Below are 15,274 nucleotides of genomic sequence, written 5' to 3' on the forward strand. Positions count from 1 at the left end.
CGTCTTTTAGGGAAGGCATGTGATGTCTTTTTTTCGCAGGCCTTCCACAGCCTGGCACAGGGCAGGATTTCACTCTGGCAGGGAGGCGGCAATCTGATCACAGGGCTATGCAAATGATCAGAGAATCGATCAGGACTGAGTAACCCCTACAGATTTAGAATCACCGGTTTCAAATTAACCCTTTAAATAGAAAACATAAAAAGAAACCAATTAACTTTTTTTTTTTTTTAAACCCTTTTATAGCAGAAGATATTTTATATTTCCATGTTCAGGTTTCACGGTTTTAAATGTTTCATCTGGTTTATATATTCAAGTGAACTCTACATAATTCTTCCTTTATTGCATTCCTTCATTGCATTGATGGATATTATCTACACACGTTTCTTTTGTAAGGTACAATTCCCAAAAAACTTACAGAGAACTAGATATATACCCCACCACCCACGTCAATAGATGATGCAGGTGGCACTAATGTCGCTGACAAGCTGGAGCCACCTCCCTTTCCTCAGATCCTGGTGGCTCCATGGTTATCCTACACCAAAGGGGAAATGAGTTCCACCACCTCTCCAGGGCCAAGTTAAGCTTTGCAGGTAATGGGCCTAATTCAGACTTGATCGCACGGCAGCAAATTTGGTGCGGTCAGTGGTCAGGTAGACAACACCCTGTTATAGTGAAATCCTACCTTGCAAATTAATGTGCACGCAGTACAGACATGCAGTTAGCACCCCCAGGCGCATGTTTCCTGTCCACCCCCCTGCAAACGGCTAGCGCAGGAAAAAAGTAGCAGGACTTCATCACTGGAAACCATTTGCATTGCGAATTAGGCCCAATGTTCACAGGTGTCAAATTTTCATTATCATTCTTCCAAGGTTTCTCGGCTCTTAGTAAAATGTGTAAATATACTGTGTACCATGAAGGTTATTCTAGACAAGGCTACTGTAATTCCCGTTTTCTCGTGGAATCATTCCATTCAATCTTACCATAACTGAACGTTTTACTGTTGGCTTTTAGAAGTTAATTTATACATTTTATCTACCAGTATGTTTTGGATATGTAAAAGCTTATTGTTATGAATGTTTTTTAATTGATGATTTCAATAAAAAACTAATTTCCTGTGTGAGATCACATCCAAGGCAACATGTTTTCCTTCCCTTATTCACCTTCATGCAGTTAGCTGCTGTTTCTCAGGGTCAGATGTATTAAGCCTGGTGAAGTGATAAAGTGGAATGTGACAACACGCCAGCCAATCAGCTACAGGTACAGGCTGTGTTTGAAAAAATGACAGTTAAGAAGATGATTGGCTGCTGTGTTCCAATTTATCACTTAATCAGGCTCAGTACATCTGCACCACAGTCTTTGAAATGACAGAAACTTATTGGTTGTAACCAGGGCTTGATTAAGGGGGGTGGGTGGGGGGAGGCACAGTACCCCTGGGCCCCCTCTATCTAGAGGCCCCCTGTATTGCCATGTTTTTTTTTTTTTTTTTAGCTAAAGGTTTTGTGCATGGGAGTGGGGTAGTGCTGCAGCTTCACCTATTTGCCAATGTGACAATGATTACTGATGCTAAGCAAGGGGAGCTGAGGCACACTGACTGCACAAGTGTGCAGTGCATTACTGGGAGTTGACTAAGTCCCATGAGACTTTGCACAACTGGTCAGAGGCTGAGAGGCTTGTGCTGAGCTCTACTTGGTGGAGATCATCATATGCTTCTCAGGCGCACAGCAGCAGCAGCGGCCTTGTCATGGGAGGGTTTTTAATCAGTGATCCTGTCAGGACTCCTACAGAGTAAGGTACAGATGGCCAAACACAGGCTTTTCATGAGGTATTATGTATTTATTTTTATATTAACCCCCCCCCTCCCCTGCAGTTACCCATTGATACTGCCTTTACTCTGTATTTTGACAGTGTAATATTCTCCCGTGCAATTTGTGGCCATTAATGACAAGTGGGAGGGGGCCCCCCTGTCTAAAGTGCCCCAGGCTCCCCAAAGGCTTAATCCGGCCCTGGTTGTAACTACTCAATTTTTCTCTCTCCAAGCCTTGATACATCTCTCCTATAATAATTTTTAATTGCCTGTAATTCTGGATATAGAAAGCATTTCTCATTATCTGTTCCTATTTTGTAAGATGTATAACCTAATGGAATTTTTTATATCTAATGAAGATGATTAAACATGTCTCCTAGACCCTAGCACGCACGACTGCTAAGAAGCCGCAGGCAGGAAAGTCATTTAAAATAACGGGAACTATGATAGTGTGACCTGTGATATTATTTTCATATTGTAGGTGAAGATCGTAAAAACAGAAAAAAACATTCATCGTGCTTATCTCACGAATGCGGAGGGAGGGTATGACTACTGTGCCCGGGTCATTGCTTATGCAAGCTCCATCAACAGGAGCAGCAGCAGCAGTGAGACAGTTTGCCGCCATGTGCCAGGTAAGACAACATGTATGTCATGTGTAATTAGTGTATTTGGGTTTGGGAGTGATAGGGTATTACAGTATTTACTGGTGCTTGGTGAAAAGCAGGCATTGTGCGCGATGTACAGAGATTTACGGAGCAGTGCATGGAAATATTTCATTTTGCAGAGGTGCATAGTTATTTCCAACCCATAAAAGGACTTAAGCTGCTCATTCGCTTATACAATGTGGGCGTTTTTCACCTGATTCCGATGCATAAGGCTGAGAAATCAGGGGAAAAGTGCCCAAATTGTATGTGTCTAATCTCCAATTCCATCCGATGAGGGGTCCCGTGTGCATCAAATCATAGACGTAGATCAGAAGGGCTGCACATAGAATTTTTTGAAGTAGCAGGTTTTCATCCAGGATGTCTCTGTACATTGCTGCATTCATCTTCCCCTCTATCCCGACTAGTCTTCCAGGTCCTGCCTCTGAAAAACATCCCCACAGCATGATGCCACCACCATGGTTCACTGTAGGGATGGCATTGGCCTGGCAATGAGCGGTGCCTGGTTTGCCCCAAGCATGATGCCTGGCAGTCACGTCAAAGAGTTCAATCTTTGTCTCATCAGACCAGAGACTTTTGCTTCTCATGGTATGAGAGTACTTCAGGTGCATTTTGGTAAACTCCAGGTGGGCTGCCATGTGCAGTTTACTAAGAGTGCATTCCGTCTGGCCACTCCTGTACCATACAGGCCTGATTGGTGGATCGCTGCAGAGATGCTTGTCCTACTGGATGTTTCTCCTCTCTCCACAGAGGAATGATGAAATATTGACCATCGAGTTATTGGTCACCTCCCTGACAAGGGCCTTCTCCTCGATCGCTAAGTTTACACCGCCGGACAGCTCTAGGAAGAGCCCCGGTGTTTCCAAACTTCTTCCATTGACGGATGATGGAGGCCACTGTGCTCATTGGGACCTTCAAAGCAGCAGATATTTTCTGTACCCTTCCCCAGATTTGTGCCAAGAGACAATCCTGTCTCAGAGGTCTACAGACAATTCTTTTTACTTCATGCTTGGTTTGTGCTCTGACATGCACTGTCCAGTGTGAGACCTTATATAGACAGGTGTGCGCCATTCTAAATCATGTCCAATCAACTGAATTTACCACAGGTGGGCTCCAATCAAGCTGTAGGAACATCTCGAGGATGATCAGTGGAAACAGGATGCACCTGAGCTCAGCAAAGGCTGTGAACAGTTTTTTATCCTGACATCTGTGAATCCCCGCCCTCACATTTTGATTGGCCCACAGGCCACTCTATCAGTGAAAATGGATGACCATCGATATACAAAAACATTGATGGCAAAGGCAACGATGGCCATCCCCACCTGCAATAAGCCCAAGGACAGCACTTATTGGGATTTTTTTTTACGTGCCTGAACAAACAGGAAAAAATCCCTGATGACCACGGGGTTAATGGGTGCTGAGACCCTATTAACATGCAAATCCATGAACTTTCACAGATTCTGTGTTTAAACAATGCCCATTAACACATTAGGTTTATGGGTGTTAACAAGGGGCTTGGGTGAAAAAGAGTCTGGCATTGAATAGTCACGGACGTTAAACCCCAAGGCTACCACCCTTTTACACCCACAGTCATTTACTGCAGGTATTTGAATGACCCCTATAGTGATCTATTTTGTTTACTTATGTTTCATGTTCCATGTGGGTTATTGATTGCTCTATATATTTTAATGCATCTGAAAAAATTAAAGTATCATTTTATATTTAGAAGAGCGCCCCTGTAATAGAGTACACTGTTTGCCTTACTACAGGCATGTTCAAACTGCGGCCCTCCAGCTGTTGCAAAACTACACATCCCAGCATGCCTTGCAATCATTTTAGCATTCCCTAATAGCAAACTGTGGCATAGCATGATGGGACTTGTAGTTTCACGACATCTGGAGGGCCATAGTTTGGACATGCCTGCTTTACTATGTATATGTAACTGTAATCCTTTTTGCTTTGTCTTCAGCACCTTCCCATTCAGCTCTACAAATTGCACTTCCCTGCGTGTTAGCGGTGCTGGTTATGTGTGTGCCTCTGGTCTGGGGATGCTGGAAAGTCCTGGGTTCTATGCGATACTCCTGCTGCCCAGATGAGGAGATTCCGGATGTTTTAGTAAGGAAAGATCACATAAATGTCTGGGTGTTTGCCTTTATTCTTTAAACTTCACATAACAATGTCTGATTTTGATGGTATGGTCAAATTTATTAATGCAAAATACACAAATCACGTACACCTGGGAATCGTGGCAAATATCTGTAATGGGCGGGGCTTAATGATGCAGCGTCCCCGAAGTGCAGCTGAAAGTCTCCCGGAAAGGACAAATTAAATGTCAGCAAGAATAAAAATGCCTTGGTGGTTCGAGGCGGCTACGATCATGATATAAAATGTTAAAACAAAGGGGCAGATGTATTAAGCCTGGTGAAGCGATAAAGTTGAAGGAGATAACGCACCAGCCAATCAACTCCCAACTGTCATTATTAAACACTGTTTATTGGCTGGTTCGTTATCTCCTTTCACTTTATCTCGACTTTGTCTCTTCTCCAGGGTTAATACATCTGCCCCAAAAATAGATATCCCAAATTTAATTTACAGCAGAGCCTTTGTCCCTTTTCCACTTTCGCTACATGATAAAATATTTCTAATGTCATGGTCTGTCTAGCTCCTCTGTGTCCCACAGACTCCTTGGCATCCATCAATAGCACCACGTTCCCGACATTAACTGGGGCAGCCCAAGCGTTCTCTTGCTTGGGTGCTTTGAGTACCACCAGTCCCGTCTTTTTAGGCTTGGTTTGACAAGGACGGATAATGAAGGTACCTGCAAAAAATATGGGAAACAGACAGTTAGAGTACCGGCAGCTTAAAAAGAGGATGCGACAGAATGCATTTGTTGTATACTCTTATTTCCCATCTGAACATTGCTTATTTAGTTTGCTGCGGGTGGTTCCCCCCTCTACTCATTGTCAGGCTGGGTCGTGTAGTGCCTGTCTGGTGAATGCAGTGATAGAGGGCCATTGTTTAGGGGTGTGGCCAGTTACTGCAGGGGCATGGCCAGCCCTCACAGGGATTTGGCAAACCATTACAAACCATGTAATTGACCCAATTACAGAGGAACAATGTATCATTTATGGGTCTGATTCTGTTTGCTAGGCTTCATATCTTTGCAGCCTAGCAAACCGCCTGCCCGCCATCCATCTGAACGCCCGCCCCCAACCAATGCTTACACAACCCCTTACATGCCTCCGCATGCGCAAAAATAATTTGATGGTCGCTCATGATTTTTCTGCCGCTTGCAGTTAAAAGTCACGTGACCTTAAATATTAGTCTGATATGATTTTTAACTATTTTATGGTATGTGATGGGACATAGCAGGAGATCTAGGAGCCTCTCCTGAGATGAGATAATTACTAGTATAACAATTTCTCGGGGCTGGGAAAGTGCCCAGATTTGATTATTGTGTACTAAAATGTAACTTTTAATGGTAAATTTTTTAAAATAGGTACTAGACAGACGTACAGACATTGACACACATAAACAGAAAAAAGAATGACTGTAATAGTCTATAATATTTCTTGCATAGGTACACTGCTTGAGTTATTTGGGATACTCAGAATCTCCAGAATTCCCTGATCTCCAATAGGAGAAAATTGATCATTTGTTTCAAAAACCAGTTTGCTATGAAAAGAAACAGTGTGTCTAGTATGGAATAATCTTCAGACTGGTCATTTGAGTTTAGTAAAGCAGATTTATTGTGAGGTGCTTTTGACTACTTGGTCTAATAAATCATCAGATGTTTGGAAACATACTAACTTGTAATGCAATCAACATATACGACATCAAGCAGAGGCAGAACTCTGGGAGGCAATGAAGTCATCTGCCGCTGGGCTCCTGCTCCCAAGGGGGCACCTCTCCTTCCCTGTGAGTTTGAATCAGTTAATTGAATGTCGTCAATATCACTTCTTGCAAGTGTCACCCTGTATTAGAACCCATTATCTGTCTTACTGGAGACAGACACCTTACTGATTGAACTATTGGAGGGACACCAATATTTATCTTGCCTCCGGGCAACTAGGACGAACTTGCGCCACTGACATCAAGTATCGCTAGGTGACCAAGTGCAAGAGTACAAGATACAAATAGCATAGTCTGTCAATAATGTGTCTTATTTTGAGAGGTTGGTGAAAAAATATAGGTGTATCATATAAAGAGTAAAATATACATTCAGATACTGGCGTTCAGAATACGCCAGTCATATACCGCAGCCGGTTGTACTAGAAAGAATCTCTATCTATTAGTATTCAGACATGTGTCTCTTATTGGTGATTCCTGTACGTAGAGAAATGGACGCAGTAATATTTGTACACAATTATAATGAATAGGCAATATAAGTAATAGTGTGTCTTTTTTCTTAAATGCTCTATTTTACTCTCAATGGTGCACCTCCACACATCTCAGTTATTAGAGAAGCTGGTACTTGTGTATTTTGGCGGCGCCCACGATGAGGATCGCGTCCATCGTGTGTGAAAAATCGGGTCCATCGCGTCCATCGCGTCGCGTCGTGTGCATTAACATGGCACACGACGCGACCGACGCGATGGACCCGATTTCTCCATAGGCTTCAATGTTAAAATATTTTAACATTGAAATCGTGTCGGTCGCGTCGGTCTTGTGCCATTATAATGGCACAAGATAAGATGGACTTGATAAAGTCCATTTTACATGGAATAAAATGGGAAATGGGCCAATATGGCCCATTTTTCATTGTATATGTCCCCGTCATGTCCAAATATAACTGCCCCCCCATTGTGAGCGGCACCCCAGTATTGACGTCAACCCGAAGCGTGGCGAGCGCAGCGAGCCCGCGAGGGGCGGCGGTGCGCGTCCTCCGACCTTTTCATACCCCTACTATCCACGTCGGCGTGGAGTTGAGAATAGAATAGTGTGGCGAGCGCAGCGAGCCACCGAGCCCGAAGCGTGACGAGCGCAGCGAGCCACCGAGCCCGAAGCGTGGCGAGCGCAGCGAGCCCCGCGAGGGGACGCGGATACCTTCACAGGTAAACGCGTCCCTTCGCGGACTTCACAGGTGTCCGCGTGGCCACGGACACCTGTGAAGCCCGCGTGGGGACGCGGATACCTGTGAAGGTATCCGCGTCCCCTCGCGGGGCTCGCTGCGCTCGCCACGCTTCGGGCTCGGTGGCTCGCTGCACTCGCCACACTATTCTATTCTCAACTCCACGCCGACGTGGATAGTAGGGGTATGAAAAGGTCGTAGGACGCGCTCCGCCGCCCCTCGCGGGCTCGCTACGCTCGCCACGCTTCGGGTTGGCGTCAATACTGGGGTGCTGCTGACAATGGGGGGCATTTATATTTGGACATGACGGGGCCATATACAATGAGAAATGGGCCATATTGGCCCATTTCCCATTGTTTTCTATGTTAGATGGATTTTAACAACTACATTTGATCTTGTGCCATTATAATGGCACAAGTCCGACGCGACCGACAGTATTTCAATGTTAAAAATATTTTAACATTGAAGCCTATGGAGAAATCGTGTCGGTCGCGTCGGTCGCGTCGTGTGCCTTAACTTTAAGGTACAGGACGCGACGCGATGGACCCGATTTCTCCATCGGGTTCAATGTTAAAAATATTTTAACATTGAAGCCTATGGAGAAATCGGGTCCATCGCGTCGCGTCCTGTGCCTTAAAGTTAAGGCACACGATGCCCACGACGGGCGCCGCCAAAAATACACAAGTACCGAGAAGCTTGTTCCCTCTCTATCTATAGATTGTTTGTGGATATCCTATTATCATTTTTCTAATTTAAGTGTTGTACTTGAACCTGTGCACTGGTCAACCTCCCCACTTCCCCTTTCCCCCCCAAAACGCAAAAGTCACGTGACGTCAGCCGCCCAACCCGAGCAGGCAATGACCCGCATGCGTTCACAGGGAGACGCCCAGGGTTTTCATGGAGGCTCCCATAAAACGCTGGGTGTTCCTCTGCACCAGCCTCCCCGTTGGCCCCCTCCCTCCCCTGCCTGCATGAATGCCTCAGCGAGTGTGACCACAAAGGGTCTGCACATGCGTACATTCGCACATGCGCAGAACTACACCATTGGAGTAATGCCAGTGGGTCTGAATCAGGCCTAACATGTATGTGATTGAACGGAATGAGTTTTACATAGAGCAAAACAGAATTTCTACAAAGTACAAAACAGAATTTCTGGTCAGGCGAGTGCGTAAAACACACATTTAGGGCCAATGTTAAACGGTTAATACAATTTGTGTTTTATTGCACCCCATGTTGTCCTGCACCATACACCCCATGTTGTCCTGCGCCATACATAGTTAGACAACTGTTTGGATTGTGGAATTTTCCTGCATCCAGTAATTTTTTCCGAGGAGGAAATACACTATTGAAGAGCTCCTTCAGGCTGTCTTCATCCTGGGTGAAATTGTCTTGGGTGTCACCATTCTAAACCAGGAGTTTATATGGGTAGTATGGGTAGGCAGGGGGAAGTTACATAAAGTCCCATAGTCGTTCTCCCTTAAGGCCCCCATACACTGAGCTGACTTGGTCCGATTTCGGGCCGTTAATTTGGACCAAATCGGCTGTCCCTGACATACCGTCGGGACTGATGTGCGGTCCCGTGCGCATCAGACCCGAGCAGCTGGTCGGACCTGCTGGCCGTCCGACCACCCATCCTGGGACCTCCTTCCTGGCGGCGAGATCGGAACAAATTGTGACTGATCGCATGCGTCCCTGCCGCCCGGGACCTTCCGCAGGCCTTCTCGCAGAGTGTCGGGTGTCCGTACACTGCTGCGAGACACCACAGCAGTGTATGGGCACCTTTAGACCTTGAAGGGGCGTGGCTGAGCTTCATGACATCATCATATCACACCTGTGATGTGTATTAAGCCCTGCCGCTTTTAGGCTATACATTGCAGATCTTTGTAAAAGCAAGTAAATCAGGTTTATAGCATCAGAAAATCTCCATCTGTTTTTTTAGGGAGATTATCAAACTAATTATATTTTTAGGAAATTAAATCTTCTTAAAAATAAGGGTATAATTTGTGTGGGACCAAAAACTGGATTGGTCCCATTCAGCAGTGATTAGAGTTGTAGCTATGACTTTTGTGTGTGTGCAGAATGAATAAAGCCATATACAATTCAATCAGTTTGCCTAACATTATCCGTGCTTCTATTTTATCTCCAGAAAGAACCCAAAGCTCGAAAAATGGTCACTATCACTAAGTCGGGACAGGAGAAATGTGAACAAGCCAACATGGCTGAGCTGCATGAACTCATTTTCTCCCAGGAGACCAGATCTACTTTTACAGTTAAACCCTCAAAGACATATTTTCAAATTCCGGGCACATAACACCTGTGGTTAGCAGTTCCCAGGGTCCAGAAACCCAGATGCTCTAAAGCAGGGGTGGGGAACCTCAGGCCCGGGGGCCGTATGCGGCCCCTGTAGCCGGTCTGAGTGGCCTTCCCACCCGCCCGGTGGCTTTGCCAGGAATCAATTACAGGGGAATCCTCACAAGAGGTTAAGAGATTCCTCTTAATCAACAGCAGCCGGAGACTACTAGTCCTATTCAGCAGCAGCCGCTGGAGCGTGTGACGGCTGCAGCAGGACAATTCGTAAGAGACATTTTTACATATGGCCCCCGAAGGATTTTTCCCCCATACAAATGGCCCTTGGGCCAAGGCACAAAAAAGGTTCCCCACCCCTGCTCTAAAGTCTTCCAAGTTACCGAGCCTGTTATACAGCTCCTCTATTCACCAAAGCTTAAGGAGGAAAGATGGATCAGAGGATACTGCTCTAAAATGAAAATATTGTTGGAGGAAAACTTATTTTATAGACTACAGGTTGAGTATCCCGTATCCAAAATGCTCGGGACCTGGAGAATTTTGGATAACGGATTATTCCGTATTTCGGAATATTTTAATATTTCAATGATGTATTTTGAAGTATCTTGCATTTATGCTGTATAAACACATCAAACACATGAAATGCACATAAATATATTTTATTTGTTCGAAAAACAAGGTTTCAAAACATGAAACAAAATTTGTGTACTATCTCAGATACTGAATTTGAATGCCAAGCAATCATTTTCTTGTACATATATAGTGCCAGTTACATATCATGTCACCAGTAGTGCTGTTACAATTGTCCCTAGTGAGTTCTTAGCAAAAAAAAATTTTTTTTTCACTTTCTGGAATGTATGGTTTTCGGAATAATTCGGATAACGGATATTCGGATACGGGATACTCAACCTGTACAAAGAAGCTGGAATAGATGATCAACTGCATTTATATTAGATATGTGTTCTGATATTGGCTTTATGTTTAAAAATGTTTTTTGTAAAGGTTAAAAATGGTGTAATTTATATTTATATGAGTTAGTTCCTACATTGCTATTAATGTCATTAGTGAACAAATAAAGTCATTTACAGTCAAAACAACATTCAATCATTTTCATCAATATTGTTCACATTCTGCATGGAGCTGGCTGAAAAATGTATTCTGGGCATACACATACAGACAGAATGCCTGGCAGACTGATGGGCATTTTATCTGGTAGCTTCGGACAATGCAGATATCAGAGACATACACTGGATGAGATGTACCAAGCAGCACCCAAAATATTGGGTATTGCTGGCACAGAGCACCAAAATGTCTAGTTACGCCCCCCCTCCCCTTCCCCTTCTACAATTCCAAATGCTTAATGATTATTTTTATTTCCCATTCAACTTGCATATATTTTGAGATTGTGTCCTTCCCTGCCTCCCCACCCTAGTTACAGTCCTAAGTGAGAACCTGCAGACCCCCACCCCCCATTGTTATTAGTATCATTATACCATTCATCTTTATTTGCAATAGGGTTTTATCTCACTCCTTGTGCACTTTTGCTTTATTAGGGGGCTACACTTGGCCCATCTAGTCTGCCCCTTTTTCTAACATGTTATCTCAAACCATATTTTATCCTTATTTCTTTGTAAGGATATCAATATGCCTATCCCAAGCATGTTTAAATTGTTCTACTCTATTTGCCTCTACCTCCTCTAATGGGAGGCTATTCCACTTATCTACTATTCTTTTTTGTGAAGTAATTTTTCCTCAAATTTCCCCTAAATCTTCCTCCCTCCTTATTCCTTCTGTTGCTCCTCTTCCTGTGAATATTGTCTCCCACCTGTACCTTGTTAAAACCCTTGATATATTTGAAAGTTTCTATCATGTCCCCCCTTTCCCTTCTCTGCTCTAAATACATATTAAGATCTTTTAGTCTTTCCGGGTAAGTTTTGTGATGTAGGCCATGCACCATTTTAGATGCCCTTCTTTGTACAGTCTTTAATGTATTTAAGTACAGGCAAATACAGCCTGGCCGAATCAGTGTGGTCGAAGCCATAAATATAGTAGCCTAATCTCACACTCATAGGATGCAGGATTCGGCTGAGTGGCCGAAGGGTGCGATAAGCTGTGCCGTTGCCAGCTTTTAAATTCCATGGCAACAACAACTTGCACCCTTCATCCAGGATCGAATTCCACTCAATGGGCCAGATGTTCTCAGATTAACAATGGTTCGGATGGAGCTGCATCTCCAGGTCTCCACATAAAAATAGGCCCATTACCATGACAGAATCATGATCACCAGCTAGTTGCATGGTTGGTCATAAATTGTAAGTATTAAAATTGCATTTCTATTTTCCACACAAAATGATGCAGTTTTTGTACTTTTATAGAATTTGGGAGACATTGGGGCGTATAGTGTACATGCCTACATAGAACTGGTCTCACCTCCCCTGCTTCTCATAATAGGCCCTAGAACATTTTCTGTTCCATGCCCATGAGGCCTTGACTACTGCCGCTCTATCTTTCCTACTTACTCTTAACCTTGGTTGAACTAGATGGACGCAAGTCTTTATTCAGTCTCACCTACTATGTAACTATGTAACCTTGTGCTTCCAAATTATTTCCTTTAAATAAGAAAAAAAGTAATGTACAATGGCTGCACTACAATAACACAGTATGAATAAAAAACTATATAATTACTGTTATTCACATCTGAAAACATAACGTTATGTTTTTTTACATGCTCCCAGTTATTTTTATTTTAAGTTAATTGACATAATGTTTTTTTAATATTCTACTAGCTATGTTGTTTGTTCCTTGTTCCAATTACCTGTCTCGGTGATATGTGAGTCTTTGAACAGATTATTATTAATCATAATAATAAGAATATAAATGTAAACCATCTATTATTGACACCTGTTGCACTTACTGCGAGATTACGAAACTAAGGGTTGATCCTATTAGCCGCGAAGGGTGTGAGGTGCCATTCCAACCTGTTTAAACGCTGGCAACGGCACCTGATTAGGGCCATATGTATCAAGCGTCAAAAAGTGATAAACTGGAGGGTTATAAACAGCCAGCCAATCAGCTCTGAACTACCATGTTGCAAGCTGGGTTTGAAAAATAACAGGTAGGAGCTGATTGGCTTGCTGCTTATCATTCTACATTGTATCACTTTTGGAAGCTTGATACATCTGACCCTTAACCTGATCTTGCAGACTTGCACCCTATGCCGGGCTGAATTCGCTTAAAATTGCTCGCAACCCTATGGAGGGGAAAATGCTTTTAGGCAAATTTCGACTTCCGTAAAGTGCGCCTGGTGCCATGATGATTCGCACTCGTGAATCATCTGCATCTAATAAGATTGACCCCAAAGTAGTATAATATAAATGTAATCCTTTTTTTTTTTTTTTTTTACCAAGATATGATAATTACATTAAGGGGAGTATTCAATCCGGCATCACGACTGTTGGACTAGACCGACAGCCGTGACCCAATCCCGTTCTCGGCCGGCTCGGCAGGCGGTAATCAATGTCCCACCTGCCAGGTGCCGGAAAGAGGGCATGGCCGCAAGAAACGGATGGAAATCGCTGAGCTGTGACCGGGAGCTCGACAATTCCCAGCCGTTCTCAGCAGAACGGCCCTGACTGTTTGCCAAGATCCCTATTCAATTCTCTCAGGGAAGACAGCATTGAATAGGGCCCTGCCGCTATTTCCCCCATCGGGAATAGCGGCAGGGGGTTGAATACTCCCCTTAATCTGTAATTTCTTATGTGGTATGTGGTAAACCAACAGCATTTAGAGGAACTATAGGTTCCTCTAAAGGTACCTCTTGGTTGTAGTTGAACATCATGGGCCAAATATAATACGTGAGAATAAGAAACTGAAAGATTTTGGGAGAGTTTTTCCATTTTTTTTAAAGTGGCAATCATGTACAAGATAAAAACAAACTGTTTTTTTTTTTTTTTTTTGCAGTGTAAATGATTGCCGCTTTAAAAAATTGGGAAAATCCCAAAATCTCTCATCTCTGATTTTCGTGCCCTATTCAATTTTCACCCTATATATTTTAAATAATCTCTGCCTCTACACGCGTGATCTAAAGGTATTCATATTTTATGTGGCTGTTTAATACAGATTTGTGGTGAACTAAAGCAGCCAGTTTACATAAATTCTATCAGTATTCCAAACACAATTCTTATAAATAGCTCATGTGATATTGCATACAAGATGTAGTATTCATATATTGTTATGTACAAAGACGTTATATTTTTATTGTACTTTTTGTCATGCTTCAATAAAAGAAAAGATTTAAAAAACACTTTTACGAGTGAAGTTATTTTCACAGAGGTATTTTTCACAAGATTGTGGATGAAATGTAACCCAACGCGTTTCATCTCGTTTAGTGAGACTTCATCAGGGGTATTAGTATTTAAACAAATCTAGAAAAGTACAAAAGTAAAATACAATTATAAATAATGGTAAAAAAAGAGAGATACAAAACATATAACAACAGTTGCTTACTATAGTTTGGATTAAATGAGACCAGGGAACAAACAAGTATAAAGAGTAATACGAGATATCTATCCAATAGTGGTGATTTCATAAGTTTTCATAGGTTTTAACTTATCCAACCTTTAAGAGAGATATATAATTTTGGTACTTGTTTCCTAGAACGGCCACAACGATTTAGATCGTTGTGGTCGGAAGATAAAAAATCGGTCGGTCGCATCGCATGCGATTTGGTCGCATGCGATGCGATCGACCGATTTTTCACCCGATTTTTTATTTTTTTTCACCCGATTTTTTGGAATTGCCCCCCCAAATGTTAGTAAGTGGGCTAGACCCCACGATAGACGTGAACCCGAAGCGTGGCGAGCGCAGCGAGCCCGCGAGGGGCGGCGGTACGCGTCCTCCGACCTTTTCATTCCCCTACTATCCACTAGGGCGTGGAGTGAGAATATAATAGTGTGGCGAGCGCAGCGAGCCACCGAGCCCGAAGCGTGGCGAGCGCAGCGAGCCCCGCGAGGGGACGCGTATAACTTCACAGGTATACGCGTCCCCTCGCGGGGCTCGCTGCGCTCGCCACGCTTCGGGCTCGGTGGCTCGCTGCGCTCGCCACACTATTATATTCTCACTCCACGCCCTAGTGGATAGTAGGGGAATGAAAAGGTCGGAGGACGCGTACCGCCGCCCCTCGCGGGCTCGCTGCGCTCGCCACGCTTCGGGTTCACGTCTATCGTGGGGTCATGGCGGGCACATAAAAAATGTGAAATGGGTCATATTGACCCATTTCACCTTTTTTATCATTTTTCCCTATGTGAGATGGACTTAATCAAGTCCATCTCATCTTGTGCCATTATAATGGCACAAGACCGACCGATTTCAATGTTAAAAGATTTTTTAACATTGAAGTCTATGGAAAAATCGGGTGAATCGGTCGGTCGCATC

At 43.6% G+C, this 15,274-nt stretch overlaps 1 protein-coding gene across 1 annotated transcript in view; it reads left to right on the plus strand.

The window, feature by feature from the left end:
- The window catches only part of IL20RB (interleukin 20 receptor subunit beta), a 40,652-nt gene extending 30,609 nt beyond the window's left edge, over nucleotides 1-10,043 (plus strand). The window contains exons 5-7 of the mRNA XM_083174793.1: nucleotides 2,286-2,436; nucleotides 4,436-4,581; nucleotides 9,684-10,043. Of these exons, the coding sequence (XP_083030919.1) occupies nucleotides 2,286-2,436; nucleotides 4,436-4,581; nucleotides 9,684-9,848 (462 nt within the window). The 3' untranslated portion in view covers nucleotides 9,849-10,043. The remainder of the gene's footprint in view (nucleotides 1-2,285; nucleotides 2,437-4,435; nucleotides 4,582-9,683) is intronic.
- The last annotated feature ends 5,231 nt before the right edge of the window (nucleotides 10,044-15,274 follow it).

This window comes from Crinia signifera, chromosome 3, assembly GCF_055691185.1.
Source record: "Crinia signifera chromosome 3, ASM5569118v1, whole genome shotgun sequence".
Taxonomy (NCBI): domain Eukaryota; kingdom Metazoa; phylum Chordata; class Amphibia; order Anura; family Myobatrachidae; genus Crinia; species Crinia signifera.